This window comes from Ailuropoda melanoleuca, chromosome 5, assembly GCF_002007445.2.
Source record: "Ailuropoda melanoleuca isolate Jingjing chromosome 5, ASM200744v2, whole genome shotgun sequence".
NCBI classification, from domain to species: domain Eukaryota; kingdom Metazoa; phylum Chordata; class Mammalia; order Carnivora; family Ursidae; genus Ailuropoda; species Ailuropoda melanoleuca.
This window is the reverse complement of record NC_048222.1, coordinates 62,385,409-62,410,124: the sequence shown is the minus strand read 5'-3', so window position 1 is coordinate 62,410,124 and position 24,716 is coordinate 62,385,409. Positions and strand designations below refer to the sequence as shown.

At 37.3% G+C, this 24,716-nt stretch overlaps 1 protein-coding gene across 1 annotated transcript in view; it reads left to right on the top strand.

The window, feature by feature from the left end:
* SNAP23 (synaptosome associated protein 23) overlaps positions 1-22,202 on the top strand; it is a 34,051-nt gene extending 11,849 nt beyond the window's left edge. The window contains exons 2-8 of the mRNA XM_002913194.4: positions 6,351-6,454; positions 6,995-7,036; positions 7,451-7,499; positions 8,231-8,348; positions 17,726-17,884; positions 19,424-19,568; positions 20,756-22,202. Of these exons, the coding sequence (XP_002913240.1) occupies positions 6,398-6,454; positions 6,995-7,036; positions 7,451-7,499; positions 8,231-8,348; positions 17,726-17,884; positions 19,424-19,568; positions 20,756-20,821 (636 nt within the window). The 5' untranslated portion in view covers positions 6,351-6,397 and the 3' untranslated portion in view covers positions 20,822-22,202. The remainder of the gene's footprint in view (positions 1-6,350; positions 6,455-6,994; positions 7,037-7,450; positions 7,500-8,230; positions 8,349-17,725; positions 17,885-19,423; positions 19,569-20,755) is intronic.
* The last annotated feature ends 2,514 nt before the right edge of the window (positions 22,203-24,716 follow it).

Below are 24,716 nucleotides of genomic sequence, written 5' to 3'. Positions count from 1 at the left end.
AAGGACCTTTGCTCTAACCATCTATTAGCAGAACGTTTAGGACAAATTGTTCTGTACTACTTCCATACCTTTGTGATTTGGAATGGTGATCATCTGTTAATGAATGAAAATGTTTCTACAAATCTATATTTACCATGAATATGTGCTAACAGAAGATGTCTCAAGAGAGGCTAAGAATTCATAATTATGCTTGTGAAATGGGGTCTAATATTAATTCCTTGTTTTTTTTCCCCAGTCTTAAAAAATCTGCTTTCTTGGTTGTCGTAAGCTATCATATTTTTTAAAGATTTTATATTTATTTAAGAGGGAGTGAGAGCGAGGAAGCAGGAGGGAGCACGAGTTGGGGGGGAGCAAAAATGAGGGGTGGGCAGGGGGAGAGAGAGAAGCTGACTCCCTGCTGAGCAGGGAGTCCTACCCAGGGCTCAATCCCAGGAGCCTGGGATCATGACCAGAGCCAAAGGCAGACACTTAACTGACTGAGCCACCCAGGCACCCCTAAGCTGTCAATATTTTATGATGAAAATAAATATGAATTTTAGAAATAGTATAACTACATTGCAAACTGTTTGATAAATTGGGAAAAGAAGAAAAATCACCCTTAATTCTATCAACATAGCTATTGGTTATATTTTAATGATTCTATTCTAGACTTTTTTTCTACCCATATTTTTTATAGCAAGTATTTGATTATTTTTAAGTCTTACTTTGTTCACTTCATATACTGACCTTCGCCATTTTGTGTGGTTTTGTGTTTGCTAAGCCTTAGCCAGGAAAAAAAAAAAACATTTTAGGCAGTCTTTAGTTTTTTAGACATGCAAAGCTATATACATATTTGTCTAGATAAGTACCTATCAACCGGAAACTTAGTTTAATTTAAACCTGTTTAATATCTGTCTTGACATGTGCAGACTCATGGCTGGCACAAAAATAGTTCAGATGTATAGCTCATACAGTATTACCAACTTTAATATTTAAATTTAGGGGCGCCTGGGTGGCTCAGTCGTTGAGCGTCTGCCTTCGGCTCAGGGCGTGATCCCGGCGTTCTGGGATCAAGCCCCACATCAGGCTCCTCCGCTGGGAGCCTGCTTCTTCCTCTCCTGCTCCCCCTGCTTGTGTTCCCTCTCTCGCTGGCTGTCTCTATCTCTGTCAAATAAATAAATAAAATCTTAAAAATAAATAAATATAAATTTAGTCTTACCAATGGAACAATTAGTATTTGGTAGCATTTACTTTAATGTCACTTATTCTTTGTTGTTTTGCTTTTCTTTTGCCTAATAATATTAAAGTAATACTTCGGCTTCCCTAATAATATTAAAATAATGGCTGACACTTGAATACTGGCCATGTATTAGGCACTAATCATAAGCACTTTGTATGGATAATCTTTTTTTAATCCTCACCAAAAGGGCCTGTTATCTCTATTTTACAAATGTAGAAACTGAGTCTTAGTGGGTTTAGCTAATTTGCTTGAGGTCATACAACCAGTATCTTTTGGGGTCAGAATTTGAATGCTGGAGTTCTTGCTATTCACCACCATGCTAGCCTGCTATGAACAGAAATTTGCACTTGCTGTCAATACATTGATTACCATGAGAGTCTAATCAAAATATACCAAAGTGAACCACAAATTTTTATCCTACAGTAATACACTGTTTGGGTGTAACTTGTAGAGCAACTTACGTTAGGATTAATTTTAAGAGAAAGAATAAGTCATGAAGCTAACTTAGTAGAATATTTTAATGTAAAATCTTTGCTTTCCAGTATAAAATGAATTATTTTATAAAATCACTTCTATATTGGTCTAGGCAGGAGACTGGTATTTATGGTTACTTAAAGTGCTGTTTCTTTTATAACTTCCTAACATATCTCTCCATTTTTATCAGTGAAGACATGGGTCTCCTGTTAATTCAGTTCTAAGACCTTTTTTTGTATTCCTTCTTCCCAGTAGTATTAGTTTCATTTTCTAAGTTTAGATAATTTGAGATTCTACAAGATACTTTTTTTTTTTGCTTAGTTGCTTAGGAAAGCAATTTCTTTTTATATATTTTTTTAAAGATTTTATTTATTTGTTTGAGAGAGAGAGACAGCCAGCGAGAGAGGGAACACAAGCAGGGGGAGTAGGAGAGGAAGAAGCAGGCTCACAGCGGAGGAGCCCGATGTGGGGCTCAATCCCATAACGCTGGAATCACACCCTGAGCCGAAGGCAGACGCTTAACCACCGTGCCACCCAGGTGCCCCTTTTTTTATATTTTTTAAGAATTTATTTAAGTAATCTCTACACCCAACATGGGGCTTGAACTCACAACCGCAAGATCAAGAGTCACATGCTCTGTGGACTGAGCCAGCCAGGTGCTCCTAAATAATTTCAGATTCTAAATTACTTTAAAACAGCTGAGAAAAAAGTAAAACAGCTGAAAACCATGATTACTCTTGTCTTTGTAGTTCTTCCTTTAATTATTTTTTAAGATTTTATTTTTAAGTAATCTTTACACCCAACGTGGGGCTTGAACTCACAGCCCTGAGATCTAGAGTCCATTGCTCTACTAGCTGAGCCATGCAGGTGCCCCAGTTCTTCCTTTAATTTAGGTGTCTTTGAATCTGTTGAAGAGTTTTTATGGTTTTATTATAGAAGGCATCTTCAGGGCACCTGGGTGGCTCAGTTGGTTAAGCATCTGACTCTTGATTTCAGCTCTGGTCATGAACTCAGGGGGTTGTGAGATTGAGCCCCACATCCGGCTCCAAGCTCATCAGGGAGTCTGCTTGAGATTCTCTCTCCTTCTCCCTCTGCCCCTCCCCCCCATAAATAAATAAATCTTTAAAAAAAAAAGAAGGCATCTTAAACTTTGAAATGAGCTTGTCAGGTAGGGTGCTTAGTCTATTTTCCGATATTCAACAGTTCTCATATCATCTGATATTTGTTAAGGGAAGATACATCCAACAGTAAGAGTAGACCATGAGCTATCTTTGGTTTCAGAGTATCCAGACTTGAGTAATAAATCTGCCCTTTACTGACTCAGTCACCTTGGGCAAATTACTTACTTGAGCCTTAGTTTCCCCATCTATAAATTGGTATAATAAAGATAATGATATATATATAAGTACTTAGTAGGGTATCTGACACATAGTAGGTACTCAGTGAATATTTCTTCTTCCCCACTCCCCCCAAAGTTTATAAAAAGAAATTAAGGTAAACTAGGAGTCTTCTAGAAAGCCCAAATGAACCATAGTAAGGGAAATCTGTTATAAAAGCACTGGGGAAAATCTTTCAGTTACCTCTCAAAGGGAGCATATACTATTCTCAAAATTAGCATGGTATATTAGGTTCTGGGAGCATTGAAGAAATGACACAGATATTTAATCTATTAGGTTATATCTAAGAACAGTAAATTTAATGGGATATTTGTGTCAAATGACGTTTTGTTTCCCTTCCCCTCTCCCGCCTCTAATTCTCTTTACTACAACATTCTGGACGGAAAACTTCTAGAGATAATAATAAATATGAGTAAAGCTATATAGCTAATTCTGGGTTGCACCCTGCCTGACACTTCTGAGCAGTTTCGTAAAGGCTAATAAGAGCCTCGGGAGTATTGTTGCTTTGTCCTTCCCCCTTACAATTCTGCTTTGTCTCTCTTACTCCCATTTATTGTAACCATGTGTTCAACACCCTCAAGAATCCAAAGTAGAGGTCTTAGGCAGCTGTGTCCTGATGTCAGCTTGTCAGACATGTGAGAACTTTAAGTCTGTTTCTTGTCTTGTGTGCCATCTGCTCAGGAGAGAAAAAAGGAAGTACTAGGCAGCACTTCGAGTTCACCAAGTGAATCGGGTGTATCCCTCAAAATGAGCCCATGGCCATGCCAGGGCTGATTCTTCATATCCACCTCCCAACTCACTCACTTTTTCTTTCTTTCTTTCTTTCTTTCTTTCTTTCTTTCTTTCTTTCTTTCTTTCTTTCTTTCTTTCTTCTTAACATTAGAAGGTAGGACGCTTGGAATCTTCTTGGGGTCAGTTTTATATTCAAGCCTCTCTTTGAACTTATGAGGAGTTTTTGCTCATTTTCACTAGGATGGAAAGATAGCAAATACTGATTTGTACTTGGCAGGAATCAGGTCCAGGAGTAGAATGATAAAATTATACAATTTGAGAGATCTGGGCATCCTTATGCTCTAAATGTCTTCCTACGCAGAGGATACCATATTGGAAAACCTAAGGGTGCCACTTCCAGACATTACTTGATTAGCATGTATTACTCTTCTCACCACTTTCTGCTCTGTTGGGCATTGAGGAGGTATAGACAACTAGAGCATGCTGGGAAGGACAGGCTTTGAAAAGTATCTTGTTGGGGCTCTGAAAGTAATGGAGAAGCATAACTTTATCTGGAGTATTACAGAAAGAAAACGTGTACAGAAATCTGGAGGTGAGAGGTTCCAAAAACAAGTTTTCATAACTGTAACTATGAAAGATTAACAAGAAAAACTGTAGCATGAACAGATGTATGACTAATCTAATGGCTCAAAGGATTGGCCAAGTGATAAAGCATGTGGTTCTATTTACGCTTCTATCTAATGAATGATCAGTTCTTAATTCAAGAAAGACTTTTATATCTTAATTTTATATCTTAGTATATGAACCTTTTGCCAGAGCCAGAGTCCTACAATGGCAAGCAAGATATGAAATTAAATTTGCAACTTTTTGTAGTAATACTTTTTATTATTAGTAATGGTAATTAATAATAATTTTCTTCATGAGCATTAATAACTTTAATCAATGTTCAAAATCGTAATTAAACCTAAAACTGTTACCCGTGACAGTAAAGTTAATAAACAGACCTCCAAATGCAATGCCTTTTTGTACTGAGAATCTAATATTGTTGCTTTTTGCTCTATCAATGATGACTCTATTAAAAGTGATGGTTAGCTATGGATGTGACTAAAAAGATTTGTGTGTGACCAGCAGGCCATTCCAGGTTATGTATATGTAATTGCAATTTTTGCTTTGTGTTTTTTAGTGGATATTTGCAGGCTTTTTGCTACTGGTACACGTAGCTTTGTTTCTAAGACCCACTTAAATATTTTGACAGTACACTTTATTTTTCTACTTATTTGTTAATTCAGCACACATTTGCTGGCGTACCAACTGTCAGAACGTATTAGGTGTTAGAGATAAAAAGATATAACAAAATCTCTGCCTTCCAAGGGTTTAGTCTAGTACATTCCTGGTTAACTAGGTTCCCTGCCGGTCAGTGGGTTTATTTCATGGCAGAATTTCTCAACCTCAGCACTTAGACATTTGGGGCCAGATAGTCCTTTGTTGTGAAGGGCTGTCCTGAGGATAATTCCAGTACTTTTAGCAGCATCCCGGACCCTTACCTAGTAGATGCCAGTAACACTACCCATCCCCCTCAAACTCGTGACAGTCATTGCCAAATGTTCCCTGAGGGTAAATTCGGAATGTAAACCAGGCTTTATCTATGTCATTGACAAATAACTTTGGTAAAATTAGTTTTTAAAAATGTAATACCAAAAAAAATGTAATACAAAGCTAGCAAATGTTATGAAAAGAAAGCAACCTAAAATGTTACACAGTACTTATTACTCCATGTGACTTTTCAAAGAGGAATACACAATGGTAGTACTGAATAACACCTTCTAAACGTGTTGTGTTTTAGTCTGAATGTCTGTGAATCTTCTCTGAGCTATGAGTTACTAAATTACTATGTATAGGAGAATTATATAGTTTCTTAGGGACTTCACTAAAACAGCAAACAATATGGTAATTGGAAGGGGAAAATCCGCTATGAAGAATATCAGGTTTTTTCTGAGTTCAGTGTCAACATTACCCTTTTCTTGTTAAGAATGGAAATACTTCATTTTCTCCAGTGAGTAGCCTGGACAACTGGCATGTGTCTGGAATGTTTCCTGTGTTCGTCAGGCACACGACTTGGAATTTTTTTACTTTAGTAATGGGATACTACCTAACTTAGACCTCTTCACCTTATTCCTTTTCTATGTTCAAATAATGTATGAATAGCATTGTACAATCAAGAATTAATTTAAATAATCTCTTTAAGCTTGTCTTCTAGTTCGTGCTTGTCAAAGTAGACCACTTTCTCTTTGAAACAGCCACTTCACTAGAAGTCATGAAACCTGAGCTTCAGGTTCACCTCTAGTACTAACTAGCATTTAACCATTGCTTTATCCTTTCTTGGCCTTAATTCCTTCACCTGTGATAGCTAGCTAGTTAGCTAGCTAAAGATATAGGCTTTTTTATCCTGTTTTCCAGGTAAGTATCCTGAATTCCATTAATCCACACTCTTTGTTCAAACAAACCCTTTTGTATCCTTATTCTTACAGAATATCCACATTTCACTTTCTGTGCTTACCAAAAGTTTTAATTCATCATGGATAATCTGTCATCAGAAGAAATTCAGCTGAGAGCCCACCAGGTTACTGATGAGGTAAACATTTTATTTGGAATAAGTAATTCTTTTTCAGTTTTCACAGTGGAAGGATGAGAAGACCTTCTTAGAAGTCCATTTTGGCCTCCTCCCTGTCCCTTTATGTCTAAGAATGCATTTGCCTCAGAGTGCCATTGCTGGCCCCTTAGTTTTTCAGCTCACCAAAAGCTAAATAAGTGAAAGCAGCTTGTATGATTTTTTTTTTTGTCTTTGTTTAACAGTTACTTACAACAAAGATACTCTAGATATGAGGAATTGGAAACATCTGTGTAATATACCTAGATTTCTGCTTACATTAAACTTTTATAAATGCTGTTAACTTTACCCTCCAAATTTTCTCTTAAGGAGTAACTGATAGGAAGAAAATAACTAAAATTACAGCGATCAACTTTCTTTTTTTGTTTGTTTTTGTTTTAAAAAGGGGAGAGATGACTGGGCTGGCAATATTTGAAAATAGAGTAGCATCATGACTATGTGATCAGATTTTTTTTTTTTTTTGCTACATATTTTAGAATACTAAAAGCCTGTGTTTTTCCCTAGTCTCTGGAGAGTACAAGAAGAATCCTTGGTTTAGCCCTCGAGGTAAGACAGTGTTTATTCATTAAGTACAAAAATTGCGTAAGAGGGATCTTGATAGCACAAGCTGGAATTTGTGTTAAGAGTCAGAAGTATATGGTATCAGTAAGCTTTATTATTTGAAACTAGGAGTTGCTGAACTTGCCAAACCATGCATTGATGGGCCTTTTGTGTTTTTCCCATTGACACTGTTACAATATGACAGGGAAGATCAATTCACCATGAATTTGTGACTTAATTATATGGAGGGGGTTAATATGTTAAAATTTGTTGCTTTGGGATATTAGTTTTCTCTGTAGCTCTAATCCTCTGAGAACTTATGCTTCTAAATGATTCTCTCTTGCTATTAGGCCTTATAGCCTTTGTTTCTGTTGCTTTTGTTTGTTTTGTAGTGCTATCAACTTTTTTCTCTTCTTTTAGTCTCAGGATGCAGGAATCAAGACTATCACTATGCTGGATGAACAAGGGGGTGAGTTGCAGTCGTTGGCAGAAACTCTTGATTTGACTTACGATGCCAGAAAGTCCTTCCAAATCAGCCTTGTCTAAAATTAAGCCTTGGGAGTGTCTTCCCTATGTAGGATAAGAGTATACATTTACTTCTTTTTTCTGATTTGAATTATATCATGTTCATTGCCTATTTGAGGTGGGAGCAACAATGCCCAATTATATGCCAAGTGTTTGTCAGGTAACAGGACTTACTGTGTGTATTTGTTGTGTGTACATTAGATTCTATGATACTCTAGCATTATTTTCAGAAATCAAGTTAAGTCCTTAAACAGGTTTAGATTCAGGTGAGCTCCATTTGAGTTGACCCTGAGCAATCTGGCCTAGATTTTATTAGACTTATGATAGCCTTCAAGTTTTGAACTTATTCAGACAGAGAAATGCTGGGGATCCAGTGTGGTCAAAGTACACTTAATTTGGGCACAAGGGTGATCTCTAAATAAACTCTCACATGTTCCTATTATAGAAATGTTTTTAGAATGAATCTTCCCACAATAAGAAGCCAGGTCCCTCAGGATCAGGTTGTGAAAGATTGTTTTCAGTTGGACAGTATGTAGTACCTTCTGGCACTGATACAGTCACTGGGATGGATTACTGGTGGGTTCAGAGTTGAAGTTTGCTGTTCCATAAGAATAGTGTCTTCTCGTTGGCACTGTGAATATAACACAAAATGTCACTTCCACAACTCATTCTTAGAACAACTAAACCGCATAGAAGAAGGCATGGACCAAATAAATAAAGACATGAGAGAGGCAGAGAAGACTTTAACGGAACTCAACAAGTGCTGTGGCCTTTGCGTCTGCCCATGTAATAGGTGAGTTGAGAAATCAAGACCTTTTTAAAATTAAGGTGAGAACATTCCCTCCTCCCACCCTCCAGGAAGGTCAGAAGTGTGACTGGGCCTAAATAAGGAACTGTGTTAGATAAATTTAAGCTGTTTTTCCTTCAGCAGATCAAGCTTTTCATGTAAATGGGCATGTTCACCAAAACCATGGCTTAAATTTAGTCAGTCCTTGGATCAAGTTCCAATTTCATTTTTTAATAGTATATGAAATATAAGAAATATACATCTGGATAATACAGAGCAGGATAGAATTAGTGTCTTTTCCTTTCAAACACAGAATATTAACAAAATACATATTCTGTGGTAGGCACATGAGGACTGTCCAAGGGAGTAAACGACTTGGATCCTATCTTCAAAAGACCTACCATGTGGTTGGATGTATGAGGAAGAATAGCAAAAAAGTAGAAAATATATAAATCTAATGCTAGAGCATATGTCAGCGAGGGTAAGGGAACAGAATTGATAAAATTTGGTTTGGAAGAATATTACAGAAGAAAGAGGACTTGCGTTGAACTCCGTGATTAGAAGGATTTGAATAGATGTGGAAGAACTAGGGGGGCATTTCCTAATGTAAACAAGTTATAAAGGAGCTTGACTTAACTGAGCTGCATGATTCATATAGATGAGAAGTGAAAAACAAGACATAAGTAGGCAGACTAAGGGCTAGATGGATTGGAGTGGAGTATGTAATTACACTAGTTAGGAACCTGTTGTAATCTAGGCCTGTGAGGTGAGGCCTTATTATTGAGATTAGAGAAAAAAAGTATAAGTCAAGGGAATTTATTTTAAAGCAATTGACCATAAGTCAAACACAAAGAATGCAGAATCAAATTAGTCTCTGAAAACTTGAAGTTTCTAATAAACTAGGAGATGAAAAGTCTTCAAACTTTGTGTGTATAGTGTATAAGATTATGACTGACAGAAAGAGATTCATTCTTTTTGGTGACTCCGTCATGAATATTTTAATTCCCTACTTACTCTTCGGTAAACCAAACTCCATGCTGTTAACAAATATTTTTATTTCAATGAAGAGGAGGTTTGAGCTGAGGCAGTTAACCATTATCTTCCCTCCTGTCTGTTATTAACAAAACAACAACTTTGAACTTTCCCCGTAGTTAAAGTGACGTCTGGAGATCAAATGACCATCCTTACTGCTGAGAGCATTCATTTGAGAAGAGATTCATAAATTCGTACTTCATCTAGTTGTCTCAGCTGGTATGATAAACCAAGAGTGGGTTACAAAGGTTTACATACTCTCAGCATTTTTACTTCTCAAGGAGTTAGGCGTGGGGTAACTTTTGTTATATTGTCATACTTTTAGATAGGTGTTTTCAGGTGACAGCATTCTCTGTGCCATCTCTACAAGAGAAAATAGAATTAAGTTGCTTATTGGTCAACTTTAGTGTTTGTTTTGAGCGTAATAAGTTAAAACTTGACAGTATTCTTACTAGTGTTGTCCATTGGGTTTCTATTCTAAAACAAATCTGTTGGCCTGTTTAGACCTTGGTTAACTCTCTAAAAGTGCATATTTAAATAATGACCTTAAATTTAAATATGACTTGTCAATCAGGGCTTAACAGATTACCTTAAGCAAACAAGTTAGAAATGCACAGATTTTTTATCTAAATTCTTAACTATATTTTGCAAACTTGTGCTTTTTTCCTGTGTTCTATGCACCCTTTTGAAAGTGCAGAAGAGAAAAATCAAATTAATTTCCCTGAGATTACATATTAGGAGAAGAGCAAGGCAGAAGTCATCCTCCCTAGAACATAGAACAAAATCAGCTCTGAGTCAGGGGTTGATAAACAGGAAAAGCAGTGAATCCTAAGATGGTCTAATATCTTAGAAAGTGGGAAATGGAACTACAGAAGTATTAATTATTAGTAAGTATTACTGTTTCACTTTGTATATCCCAGCCAAGCGTAGACAGGATTTTCTGGGACACTGGTGAGAGAGAAGGTAGAGTATGGTCCTGAGGCAGTTTGCAGCCTCTCACCTCAGCAGAACCCTTTCTCAGTAGGTCTGGAGAATGCGGTGCTTAGCAGATGGAATCAAGGGGCTCTTGTAAGAGAACAGTTGTTCCCTGAAGAGAAGAGAGTGATACTCCAGTTTAAAGATGTCAGATTTTAATTGCCTTCCTTGCGTCTATGTCTTCTTTATAACATTGACTTTTTGGCCTCTGTGGTAACCTTGTCTTCAGCTCTGTCTACTATTATTCCTGCCAGTGTCTTGATCTTTAATTTTATCTGCTAATCCAGGTTTTAGTTAGGCTTATTGTATAAATAGCCATAACATGAGCTTCTCAAAGGCAGATGCAGGCTCATATAAGGCTAGTATTAATTCTGGTACTGATAAAAACCCAGGTCCACAGTCTCTTATCTGCCACTTAGAAATCTGAAAAACTCTGAAAACCAAGGGTTTAGGTTTGGGTTTTTTTCCCCCCATAATATGCCACAACTCATTAATTAGGCCATAAAACATAACATGAACTGAAACTATTTATAATCTTTATCCCACCTAGTGTAAATGTTGGTTTCACTACAGAAATATTCATGTATTTATCGATTATGTGGTACTGCTCAAAATGTCTCACATCCAAGGGTTTGGATGGGATTTGTGGGCCTGTATGTTAGTTTAGGCTCTTATTATTCTGAGCGCTTTAAATTTAATCCTAACAGTAATCTTAATATGAGATAGACTTCTTCTTATCACCATTTTACACATGGGGAAATAGAGGCGCAAAGATGTTACACCAGAAATGGGAGAGCTGAGATTGAAAACGAGGCAGAGTCTCAGCTTCTAACTATATAGCTACATTGCTTGACTTTGGCAGGAAAAGAATGAACCTTTTTGTTGTTGCTGTTGTTAGATGTATTGCTATATAGAAAATGTCTTGAATAGATTTGTTCTTTGAGATTTTTTTTGTTTGGTAGTATTCACTGAAGCCAGGTCAGCAAATGAAACAGATGTGGAAATAGCTTTACTTAACAGAACCCTCTATTAGAAGAGAATTTTAACTTTAGCTAATTCTTTTTAAAGGACTACCAGAATTTAAACAGACTACCAGGATTAAACTTTTTTTTAATTAATTAATTTTTTATTATGTTCCGTTAGTCACTGTATAGTGCAACATTAGTTTTTGATACAGTGTTCAGTGATTCATTAGTTGCGTATAACACCCAATTTAAACTTTAAAATTGTGAACAGGTGTCATTATCTTTGACATTAACTTTGATAAGTTGTCATTCTAATTGTTAAACTAAGAGGAGTTTAAAAGGAAGCAGACTTAAAATGGGAAGTCTCAAAATAGTAAACTCTGGTGTCCCAGTTTAACTCTACTCACGCAAGATATTCTTCTGTCTGAACTTGCCTCTCTTCAGTATGTACTTATAATGTCAAATACAGTTTGAAGACAAATTGGTAATTCTGGACCACTTTTAAGAGAAGTTCAAAATTGGTACTACAGATTTTCTACTATTCAAGTATTATGTCATACTGAGATGTAAAAATTCAGCCCTGATTGTTAAAATAAATGTTGAATTATATTTTAGTCAGCATTTGAGTTCCCCCTCTATCCTACTCACTGGAGATACAGAGATGAGTAGGGCATTGCTCTGGCACTGTTTCATTTGTCATTACTCTTTATTTTTTTTTCTGCTTGACATGGTACCTGATATGTAGTAGGTGTTCAATAAATACTTGTTGATTGAATGTCCTTCAGAAACTTGTTGGCTGATGGGAGAGTTAAACATGTAAAAATACTTTTTTTAAGTGAAATACAAATGAAGTATATAACAGAAATAACTAGAAGAAATCTGTAATCACCAAGAAAGAATGAAGAAATTTTAGAACCTCTCCATTAGTTTTTACCTTCTCTTCATACTGTTTTTCGTAGTTTTAGGAAGGGTTATCGTCACCCAGACATTCTTAAGAAAAATGAAGTGTGCTCTGGTTTAAATCATTTTCCTGTTTTTCTTTTTATCTAGATTCTCAGATGTTCGTTGTTTCTATGAAACCAGGCAGGAATTTAAATGCATTATGTTTTTAGAATTCTAAACTTGCTTCTTTTCTGTTTGACTGGCATTCACTCTTTTCTGCATTTCATTCTCTCAACTTAATTAATCTCTTCCTTTCTAATCTGCTTACTAAAAATGAAGATTTAACATCAGGAGCCGAGCTCAGTAACTGATCAAAGGGAACTTTAAGATGCAGTCTTGTGGCGCAGTTTGGGCTGTTAATCTGCTATCTAAAGGTGATGCTTCAAATGGTTTTTCTGTGCATGTGCATGGATTTCGTGAATGGTGAAGACTGTCTTTAAAATTGTGCTGTGGTGTGTAATGTAAAGTGAGTTTGTTCTGGGTGCTGTATGCCAAAAGATGGACTTGACAAAATGTTCTTAATTTATAAGCCACTCTTTGACTTATGGTTCTGATAACTAAGTTTTTGTTGAATAACATTTGAGATTATAAAAATAAAAACACCCCTGAAGTTTCTAAAGATTTTTTAATTAAGTTGATCTTTGTAGGGAATTGCTTTATCCTAGTTCTGATCAAAGGTAAGGGAATTTAGGCTAAATCCACCTCTCTCCATAGGACTTCGATTTCAGCATCCCGTCTTCTGTTACTTCCCTGTGCCTTTCTGGTTCCAGAATCAAGATTTTTCCTATTAAAGAGTTGCTTCTAATGATTTGGATTCTCCATAACTTAGGCCACTACCAAATTGGAATTGCCAATCTAGTCATCTTGAATACCATTTAGAACAAGGTGGGATATAAACTTAAAATGTTACCTTATCTAGTATTTTCTTTCCTTTAAATAATGATTTTCCCTCTTAATCTGCTCTGTAATTCCTATTATGTCTCATGTTAGCTTGCTCTGGTTTCATCTTGAATTAATACAGAGCTAACTAATCTTAATTTTTTATGAAAGTTAACCCTGTAGTCTGCCTACTGTTTAGTATAATGTTTGACTCCTTTAATTTTGAATCTTTATAGGAACTGTGAAGACATGGTTAAATGTTAGAAAAATAAGCATTTGATTTTTTACCCTTTGTTTCTTGCCCTCCTTTTTCTTCCCTCCTGTAGTCTGATGACCCAACACACACACACACACACACACACTCATGCTCATTACATTTGGTATTTATTTTGTCCCTTTTCTTCCTGATGTGAAAGAATTATAGCTAATATTGGGCTTTCTTTTTGCTACTTTTATTCAGTTAGTATTAATATTGACAACCAAAACTAAATAGTTAAAATTGCTGTGATCATCTTTTTTAACTTTTTCAATTTTATTTATTTTTTAAGTGAGCTGGGCATGGAGCTTAACACAGAGCTTGAATTCAAGACCCTGAGATCCAGACCTGAGCTGAGATCAAGAGTCAGATGCTTAACCAACGGAGCCACCCAGGCGCACTGTGATCATATCTTGATACTTGCTTTCTGCTTTTACAGCAGCTTCTTGAATTGATTAAGGGATATTTCAAATTATTATTTCAAACTTGCCATTTTTGTTGTTTTTTTTTTTTTTTTTAAGATTTTATTTATTTGAGAGAGAGATTGAGAACATGGGCAAGGGGAGGGGCAGAGGGAAAACCAGACTCCTCACTGAGCAGGGAGCCAGATGTGGGGCTCTATCCCAGGACCCTGGGATCATGACCTGAGCTGAAAACAGGCGCTTAACCGACTGAGCCACCCAGGTGCCCTCAAACTTGCCATTTTTGAATGAGATATTTATATGGAAAGAAATCGTAATGATTATTAGACTCCTCAAAACTGACAGAGTAAATCTAACTTTCCAGATGGCATTCTTAATAGCAGTTCTATCGCAAATTTGCTTAAGCATTTTATCATGAAGTCTAATTTCTTCTCAAAAGGGCTTTAAATTTCATTAAGCAAAAGAGTTCAGTTGCAGATCAGAATCATTTCTTTTCTTACTATAGGCCAAAACAACTTGGGCCTAGATGTCTTTTGTTGTGACCATATTCCAACTGCATTCAGCTGTCTGTAGATCTGACTGAGCCAAATAATGGAAGTTTGCTTAAGGTTCTACAGCTGTAGAATGACAGGTCTAGGATTGGGATTCAAGTCAATGTACTACAAATCTTGTGGTCTTTTAAAAAAAGAAAAATCTTGGTGTGTACTTCTGGTTCATCCAGATTAATTTCTCAGTGTCCCAGTATATACAAATACTAAGGTAGACTACTGGAGTAACTAAAATACTCCTTCTACAAGAGATTGGAAGTCCCTTAGACAGTGTTTCTTTTCCCTGGCTGGGAAGCTAAGTGAGCTTTTGAATTTAAATAAAACAATAATAACAATAAAAGATCCCTGGGCTTTACCCCATACATACTAAAGCAAAATTTTCAGAGTGTAACTTAGGCATCCGTGTGTTCAAAAGCCTCCAGGTTGCCTTGTGCTCAGTCGGGTTTGGGAAATATTACCTTTAAAGCATTCAAGACCCTTTTGGGATGCTTGGGTGGCTCAGTAGGTTAAGCATCTGCCTTCAGCTCAGGTCATGATCCCAAGGTCCCACATTGGGCTCCCTGCTTTGCAGGGAGCCTGCTTCTCCCTCTGCCTGCTGCTCTCCCTGCTTATGCTCTCTCTCTCTCACAAATAAATAAAATCGTAAAAAAAAAAAAAAAAAAGCATTTAAGGCCCTTTGAAGGAAGACAAGATTAAAATCATCATTATTACTAGATGGGCAGCTACTTGACAATTCTTTAAAAACAGGTGACTTTTAAGGGTATTCCACCTTGGTGGGACAAACTCTAGGGTGATGGCAAGTGGCAGGGTAAACTGGAAGGCATTACCTAGCGTGCACGTGCTAAAAGAGGCATGGGGCAGTCATGTGGATAAAGATACAAAATGAGCACCATTTAAAAATCAACTCTTCATACACATGCAGAACATGTCATAACTGCACAAGAAAAGCGCAGGGTTTTTTTTTCCCAGCTCATTTGAAAGTAAACATGACAACCCAATACAAAGCTGTAAAAAGAAAAAGTCAAAGTCAGCTTTTTATACCTTGTCCCCTAAATATTAAGAGAACATCTTCTAGGATCCAGTCCTCTTAAATAAGAGAGAAGGATTTGATAACCATTCTGATTCCTTGTTTATAATACAGACCATGATTTAATTTGAAACTCATTCATAATATCATGTTAAAACAATTCATTTGCATCCTAAGCCCCTTTATCTAATTATGGAAGGAAGAATTCCCAAAACCTAGAGGAATTTCATATCTTATCTTTTAAGGGTGAGGAGGAGATTGGAGCATGTATATATTCCTTGATAGACCAGGAGCTGGCAGATCCTGTCCCAGTCTACACTTTATGTACTAGGACTCTCAGAAACATCATATTGTTCACATAGTGACTTTTGAATTCCAGCCCTCACTCTTTGACCTGTTCTACAATCTGACATACTGATAAAAGCTGCACTTATCTTATATTACTTCTATTAATACTTCTGGTTATTAACTTTCTGATAAACTTGCATGCTATTTATTTTGTTTACTAGGTATTCCTTTGCTTTAGGAATTTGAGAACTTACCTTATTAACAAAGAATACATGTAAATGGGTTTCATCAAACTAACAGATAATTATATATAAATATTCATTTAAGAAAGGTATTCCCACCTTGTTCCAGGACAGATTTAACATGGCTTCTTAATAAATTGATCAATTAATTAAACATAGTAGCACAAGTAGGAAATTGTGAGAACGTAAAGTGGAACCAAGAAAGGCACTTTGATTAGCTCTTCAGTGTTCATAGATATATTTATTTTTTCAGTACCTCTTATAAAAAAGGTAGTAGTACCCTTTGTGTAGCATTAATGATTAAGGTTTAAGATCCAATTCTAGGGGCGCCTGGGTGGCACAGCGGTTAAGCGTCTGCCTTCGGCTCAGGGCGTGATCCCGGCGTTACGGGATCGAGCCCCACATCAGGCTCTTCCGCTATGAGCCTGCTTCTTCCTCTTCCACTCCCCCTGCTTGTGTTCTCTCTCTTGCTGGCTGTCTCTATCTCTGTCGAATGAATAAATAAATAAAATCTTAAAAAAAAAAAAAAGATCCAATTCTAGGTTTGCTATAAGGAATCCTTATGTCTATTAAGGAAGGAGCTACTGTTACCATAAAATATCTCCTCTGCTTTTGCAGTTTTAAAACTTCCTTGTTAACATTATGTGGAATAAATCAGAGACCAATATTATAGCTGTATACTACTATTTGTTTATAGAAAAGTAAAAATTAAAATTATGTGAGTGAAAAGTGTCCTAGCCAAATAATCAGTAAAAAAAAGTTTTGTGTGGTTTTTTTGTAACAGTCATTTAAAAGTCACTTTACAAGGCTTTTTTTTTTCTTGCCATTATTACCAGTTTGAGTAGTAAATCCCTTGATAAAATTCTGGCTTTGACTATATCAGTTACATCTAAAGTATATACTTTTGTTATTTATTTTTTTTAAAGATTTTTATTTATTTATTTGACAGAGAGAGACAGCCAGCGAGAGAGGGAACACAAGCATGGGGAGTGGGAGAGGAAGAAGCAGGCTCCCAGTGGAGGAGCCCGATGCAGGGCTCGATCCCAGAACTCCGGGATCACGCCCTGAGCCGAAGGCAGACGCTTAACGACTGAGCCACCCAGGCGCCCCAATGCTTTTATTTTTAAGAGGCCTGGATTTAGGATCTTTTTTTTTTTAAAGGAGGAAAAGTAAAATCTTAAGTGAAAAAGGCCTAAATCAAAGGATTTGTAACTGGTACCAATGTGACCAACATAGTTATCATTGGCTGTTCAATTTGGAAATAATTCATGCCTTTCTTTCATGATTTTTTTTAATTTAATGCAAAATTCTAACTTTAAAACACTGAATCAGCTGGATCTACTCTGGTTCAAATAAGTGGGCACCTGGGGTCTGAGTATTGCCCACTCAGCCTTCTTTCCCTTCCATCCTCGTCAACTTGTGAGATCCCTCCAAGGAACCTCATAAGGCATCCCAGAACACTTCTCCTAAGGAATTTTTTCCCCAGTATCCACTATTTTCTGAAGACTGTCAAAGGCTAGGGGAACCCGAAAAGTCAAATAATTTGCTACTTGCTAACTGCTTAGTGAACATTTTGGGGAAACAGTTTAACCTTTAAAAAAATGTTTAAAGTCAGTGGGCTTACACAATTCATGTTTTTCACATACCATATTGTTATGGAGCATAGCATAGCTTATCTAGATCTCGCTGTACGTAGCTTTTATGCTGAGGACATTAGGGTCATCCTGAAGGTAAAAACAGCCTTAATAATTACAATTCTTCCCTTCCTGTTTTTCTGTATCTCTCTACACTCCTGACTGTTATATAGGACGAAGAACTTTGAGTCTGGTAAGGCCTACAAGTCAACATGGGGAGACGGTGGAGACAACTCTCCTAGCGATGTAGTAGCTAAGCAGCCAGGCCGGGTGACAAACGGTCAGCCTCAGCAACCAGCCACTGGAGCAGCTAGCGGCGGATACATTAAACGGTATGCCAGCTCCTCCTGGTTTTTTTTTACCCCTTTCCTAAATGAATGCCTCACTCAGGAGGATGGGTGTTGTTATACATGAACCCTAACTCATCAATGAGAAATAATGTTTATTCCATTTGAAAAATGCATTTTAAAATCTGCCTTCTGACAAAATGTTGACTGTGTTATTGACTTTCATTGATTGATCAACTTTTCTTTATGTTTTTCAGTACTTTCAAAATTACCCAAGTAAGCATGTTTTACTTCTATAAATAGGAGAATGTGTTTTAAAATGTATCATGCAGGGGTGCCTGGGTTGCTCAGTCAGTTAGGTGTCCGACTCCTGATCTCAGCTTAGGTTTTGATCTTAGGGTCGTGAGTTTAAGCCCAGTGTTGGACTCCAGGCTGGGCGTGGAGCCTACTTAAAAAAATTTATCGTCTAGAGTTAGGGGTTGGCCGGATCCCTATAAAGATAATGGTAAAGAGTCAGTAAATATTCCAGACTTTGCAGGCTAGTGTCTGTTGCAGCTGCTCAACTCTGTTGTTGTAGGGTGAAAGCAGCCATTAACAATACGTAAGCAAATGAGCGTGGCTGTATTTGAATAAAACCTTATTTAGAGAATCAGATGGTGTCATCGCTCACTGAAATAAAATTTTCAGACATGCGTTTGAGTGGCCGTGCAGGGCTGCCTCTGCAAGGGAGAGCAGCAGCTGCTGAATCCTGCACATAGCTTTTATTTTATTTTTTATCAGAAAAGCAAGGACATATGCCTCCAAGTTGAAAGGAGTACAAAGGGATGGCAAATATCTTGAAGCAGGCTTGCATTTTCCCCTGTGCGTAGGCACGTGGGGAGTCAGTCATGGGATAAGGGAGGAGCGGGATGTTTGGGCTGGCAATCGCTGGGTGCAGAAAGGCGAGACTGAGAGTTACATTCTTTCATAGCTCCTAACTTATTATGCCCTGCCCCTGGGGATCATGGGATCCTGCTCCTACCAGGCCATTTCGTTCAACAGCCCGAGAACAGGAACGCTGCTGATGTTTCAGCTGCTTCCACAATCACTCCTTAAGGGTTTATAATATATTTTCTAAGAATAACTCCATAAGGTCGCAGGCCAGTTTTGGCCTTTGGGCCAGAGTTTTGCAACCTGTTTTACAGCAGTGGTTCTTTAGACTTAGTGTGCATGAGTCATGTGCGGGGTTATTAAAACAGAATGCTGGGATCCACTTCCAGTTTGATTCAGTAGATCTGTAGTGGAGTGTGAGAATTAGCATGTTTTCATGTCTAATAAGTTACCAGGTGGTCTGTGATCCCTCTTTGAGAACCATTATTCTAGAGTTGTTTCTTCTTCTACATGGCTTTACGACATTGTGTTCTCTCTGGTCAGTCTTTCAATTTTTACTATAGAATGTTTTCCAAGAATGGTAACCTACATTCCCATGGGTCTAACACTTCCTGAGGTCATTTTGTTTACTTATTTTTACGAAAACTAAATCCAGATTTAGTCTGTTTTTATAATTCACCAAAACGTACTGAATTAACTGTCTTTTTGTGATAGTATAACTAATGATGCCAGAGAAGATGAGATGGAAGAGAACCTGACTCAAGTGGGCAGTATCCTAGGAAACCTAAAAAACATGGCCCTGGACATGGGCAATGAGATCGAGGCTCAAAATCGACAAATAGACCGGATCACAGAAAAGGTAGATGCTCCTTCATGCCACAAGAATTTGAGACACCCACAGTGTTTTAGTAATGGACATCTGTGCTTGATACTTTGGGGGAGAACAGTAAGAGAAGATCCTGTCCTTACAGGTCTTACAGTTTTGATGAGTTGGCAGTTAATAACACATTGAAAAATATGGCCAGTTCCTCCTATCTGTTGCTCATGGCGGTTGGTTCATTTTGAAACCAAGACCTTAGAATGAAGTGGTTTTATTTAAAATTTCACACATGAAGTTTAGTGTCTACTCTGACCTTTGGGAGGGCTACATTTTTTCCCCCCTGAATGAATGAGTTAGCTCTTGGAGTTTTATTTTGTGACTAACAAATTAGTAAATTCCTAAATTGTCATCTCATGAGTCAGTAAGTGAAAATCAGTTCTGCAGAATGGTTCTTGTGGAGTGGACGCACAAAACAGGGTCCTGTGAGTAAAGAAAAAATGGAATTGCTGTTTTTTTTATTTTACTTCACACGATATAAAAGATACTGAAAGTGAAATTGTGTTGTTTGGATGTGCCATGTCTAAAAGCCATTCTTGTTGTTATTTTGTTAAAAATCTCAGTGTCCCTTAAAGGATGGGGTGAGTTTTTAAGCTTAGCTCTGTTGAATCACTTAATGGTGGATTTTATGGAGGCAAACAGTGGTTCGTAAGATGCTTTCAAAGCTGTCCTGTGGGTTACATATTACCCATCTTTTTAATTCAGATATTGATGTGGATGGTAATACATCTGTTACAAAAATCTTGGGGAAGGTTCTTTCACTCTCTCTGGGTTAGACCTAGAGTAGTCTCAGGTAAGATTCTATGATTCAGTTCAGGGGACTCCCACAATGCCCAAATCTACAGCAGAAAGCATTCTTAATTTCACTGTATCAAAAATGTCACTGATTGTAAGATGCATCCCAGTTAAACTATGAAAAAATGTTACAGAGTTCATGAGATACTGGCAAGTTCTTCTGTTTCTTCTGTTATACCTTCGTCATGTTTATATTCCTGGTTTTCCCAAATGAATTTCATGTTCTCTCTCTCCTTGCCCAAAATGAGTTTTGTAATGTGACTTCATTTCCTGAATTTTCGCAGTGTGTCATTTACTCCAGGTATATGAAATTCACCTTTTATTAGAGCAACTTACCTTGTAACATAATGCTGATACCTTTTTCTTTTTTTCAGGCTGACACCAACAAAGATCGTATTGATGTTGCCAATGCCAGAGCAAAGAAACTCATTGACAGCTAAAGCTGCTGCTGTACTTCTCTATCATGTATTCACTTCTCTAGCTCGTCCTTCAAAGTCATTACCTTTTCAGAGTTTGACGTTTTGGTTCCATGCTCTTCTAAATCAGGAGATAATGTGCAAGAAGGGCCGGGAGTACAGACCCCCTTTTCTTTTATGTTCTCTTTCCCTTGAGGGTACACTACTGTTCAGCCTTCCTTCTAGTATCTTTTTTTCTCAGTTGATAGTCTTAGATTGGTTTTTGTACATCATATATAGTGTAATTTTTCATCTTCCTCATTTACTTTACCAGGTTCTTTTGCTTTCAAGATTTGGAAGCATTGCCAAAGACAGCCATGAGGAAGGAAGCTAGAGGCAGGGGGAGCGCAAGGAGGAGAGGCAAGAGATAAGAGGTTCTTACCTCAGTAAAACCTGCAGGCAACAAAGCAAAAGTTGCATAGCCACAGTAAAGATCTAGTTGGGTTTAATTTTTAATTTAAGTTGCAGTTAATTTAAGTTGCCGGTTTAGGCTAATACTTGGCATTGGAGCTTTTAGACACACTATTTTTGTTACAGATCACAACTTGGCAGCCTCTGCTCCAAAATAACAGAATGACTTTTCTCAAAGTGGGCTTAGTTTCTGAACGTTTGGTGATTTGTGTATGTACATAGACAGTGATCGCATTTCATATTGCACCGTACAGGAACACTTTGTATAAATGAATAACTTTTTATTTTTACTTATTAGTAGTATCATAGTCCCATTACATGCCTTTAACCTCGTAAATTTGTCATTAGTCTTTGAAGAAAAAATATGTAAATATATATGTGTAACATGAGAATTTCTCTCTAAAGCAGGGCTTAAAATTTTTTGGAAAAGTTTGACAAAGTATATTACGTGAATTCAGATTTACCTCAATGTCAAGAATTATGTTTAGATAGGAAAAAAGAAACTTGTTTTGATCTCAGGTAGAAAAATAGATTGCTTTGAATTTTTTGTAGCTTTAGACTTTAAAAAAGCTAGAATTTATTCTGTTTAACTAAACGTGATTTGGAAAATTATGCTTTTGGTTTAATTATTGATGATTGCACTATCATTCAGTTAGCCTTAGGGATTGAATTATGTCCAGAATCATGTTTATTTAGATCCTGAACAGTGTTACAAGAATCTGATTGGTATTTGCCACCTTTATTTAAGAACTGTTGTCTGCACGCTTCAAGGTATTAACGTGGATTGGTTTGACCAATAACCATTGCTTGATCTTTACAATTAAATTTTGTAACTAACTAGTGGGATTGTTCTTTCAAATAGGTAATCCGTTTCTGTGACTATTTGGCGGGGGCTAGGGGGCAATAATTTCATCAGCTCTTAACAAATTGAATAAAGCAAAGGTCCATAAATCAAGAAGCACTGTGATGTAAAGCTGCCTTTAGCACCTTTCTCATTTTTTATTGGAAATACTGACAGGACTTTTCTTACTACGATTTGTCATGAGGTTCATTTTAATTATTATTAGTCTCTTACTCATTTGAGCTTTAATACACTAATGATTGAAAGGATGTTTATGTGCTAGAACTACAACCCACTTACTAAAGATACTGTAAACATGAGGACTTTCATAGGCTGAAGAGGAAAATATTTAGAGTGAGATTCAATCAGGCCCTCTAGAACAGAAATGCTCCATGCCAAAAGGAGTAGTGTGGCAGGTGGTGGTAAATGTATAAAGAGAGGAAGTATAAAACATTGGGGATTGTGCTGTACCTACATGCCCTTTCTTAGAACATTAAAAATTTTTATGGTATGACTAAAGGCAGTAGTTCTGAGGATACCAGAATGCTGCCCCCACAATATAATTGGTTAGAAGTGTAAGCTAAGGCACTCAACTATCTGAATTTGCACTCTGCCACTTGCTGACTGAGGCTGTAAGCCCATTTCTGTGCCTCAATTTCCTTGTCTATAAGTGGGGATTAATAATTCCTCCTCCATAGAGTTGTCACAAAAAGTCAGTGTGGTGATGCCGTGTAAAGAACTGAGAGCGGCACCCAACAAATATAAGAGCTTAAATAAATTACAGTTGCTATTCTCTGTTGGGTGGAGGCCTTTGGGGTCAAGAATCCATTTGTGAATTTGATGAAAGACAACATAGCCTATCTCCCCAGAGAAATGGATAAACACAAACATGAATCACGCATAAGTAAGAATCACACGTAAGAATCACACATCAGTGGGTCTTGAAAGCCAATCTATGGATCCCAGGTTACAAACTCTTCCAAAGCTTCTCCTACTGAGAAAGAAGAGGGATGAAGCCATAGAGGTTAGGTCCATAAAACACTATTAATACAAGCTGTTGACTTAAAGCCTTTTCTGGTTTTCTCCTATAACATTGTCTAGAAACTTGTTTCCATTACTTTTGAAAGGTAGTTACTGAAAGTGGTTAACACAAGCCCGAGAGTTTGACCACCTGGTTTCAAATTTTGCTTTAGTCACTTACTTGTGTGATCTTTCCCCCCACCCCCACATATAATGTTTATTTGTTTGTTCATTTTTTTTTTAATAATCATTTTTTATGTTAGTCACCATACAGTACATCCCGAGTTTTTGATGTTCCATGATTCATTACTTGGGTATAACACCCAGTGCTGTGTGATCTTGAGCATAACACTAACATATAACTAAGGAGTTCAAAAATAATCACCCCGAATTTAATTTTTTAACAGTACGCTCCTTCAAGTTTCCAGTCTTATAATGACATGGTATTTATCCCCAGTAGTTATGCCTGTTCTTTCTTCCTTCACGCTTCCTTCATTCTTGTGGGGTTTTTTAAAATATTTTTTATTTATTTGTCAGAGAGAGAGCACAAGTGGGGGAGCAGCGGGCAACGGGAAAAGCAGACTCCCTGCTGAGCGGGGAGCCCGACGCAGGACTTGATTCCAGGACCCTGGGATCGTGACCTGAGGCGAAGGCAGATGCTTAATGAACTGAGCCACCCAGGCGTCTCTTCCTTCATCCTTGTTACCACACTTCAACTCTAGACCTTTTCATGTCATGTGTGAATCATGAGTCTCAGAACCCAGACATTCTATACTCAATTGCACTTAGAATTAGCTTTAAATGTGGGGCGCCTGGGTGGCACAGCGGTTAAGCGTCTGCCTTTGGCTCAGGGCGTGATCCCGGCGTTGTGGGATCGAGCCCCACATCGGGCTCTTCGGCTATGAGCCTGCTTCTTCCTCTCCCACTCCCCCTGCTTGTGTTCCCTCTCTCGCTGGCTGTCTCTATCTCTGTCGAATAAATAAATAAAATCTTTAAAAAAAAAAAAAAAAAAAAAGAATTAGCTTTAAATGTTATTTTCTTTAGATCACCGTCTTATCAAAATTCCAGGTTATCCCAGTTATATTCCTAATCAGATTTGTATTTCTCAGATTGATATTCAAGTTCCTTATTCTCTAGTCATTTGTTTTCATCCTTTTTAATGTATTTGCTCCAAGCCTTCCGTTTCTATACGACTTGCTAACTTCTATTTTAATGCCTTACAGATGAAATAAATGGCACCATTTATTGATTGCTTACTCTATTGTGGGCATTCGGCTAAAATGCCTTTATGTATCTTCTTACCATATCCTCATAACAAACCTGAAAGGTTGGAGATATTCGCCATATTACAGATGAGCATAAATTGCTCAAATTCACAAAGCTAGTAAATGACAGACTGTATATTCAAACCAGGATCTTTCTGACTCCAAGGCCCATGATCTTAATATACTACACTGACTTCCAGCCAAGCTCTAAAAGAATGTGGGTGACTTAGGGCTGATGGCCCAACTAGAATATGGATCTCCAGACCACACACCGGTTAACTTACTTCGTTATGTTAGGTCACAGGTAAGTCTAAATACTTGTACATTATAAATCTGGGCATGT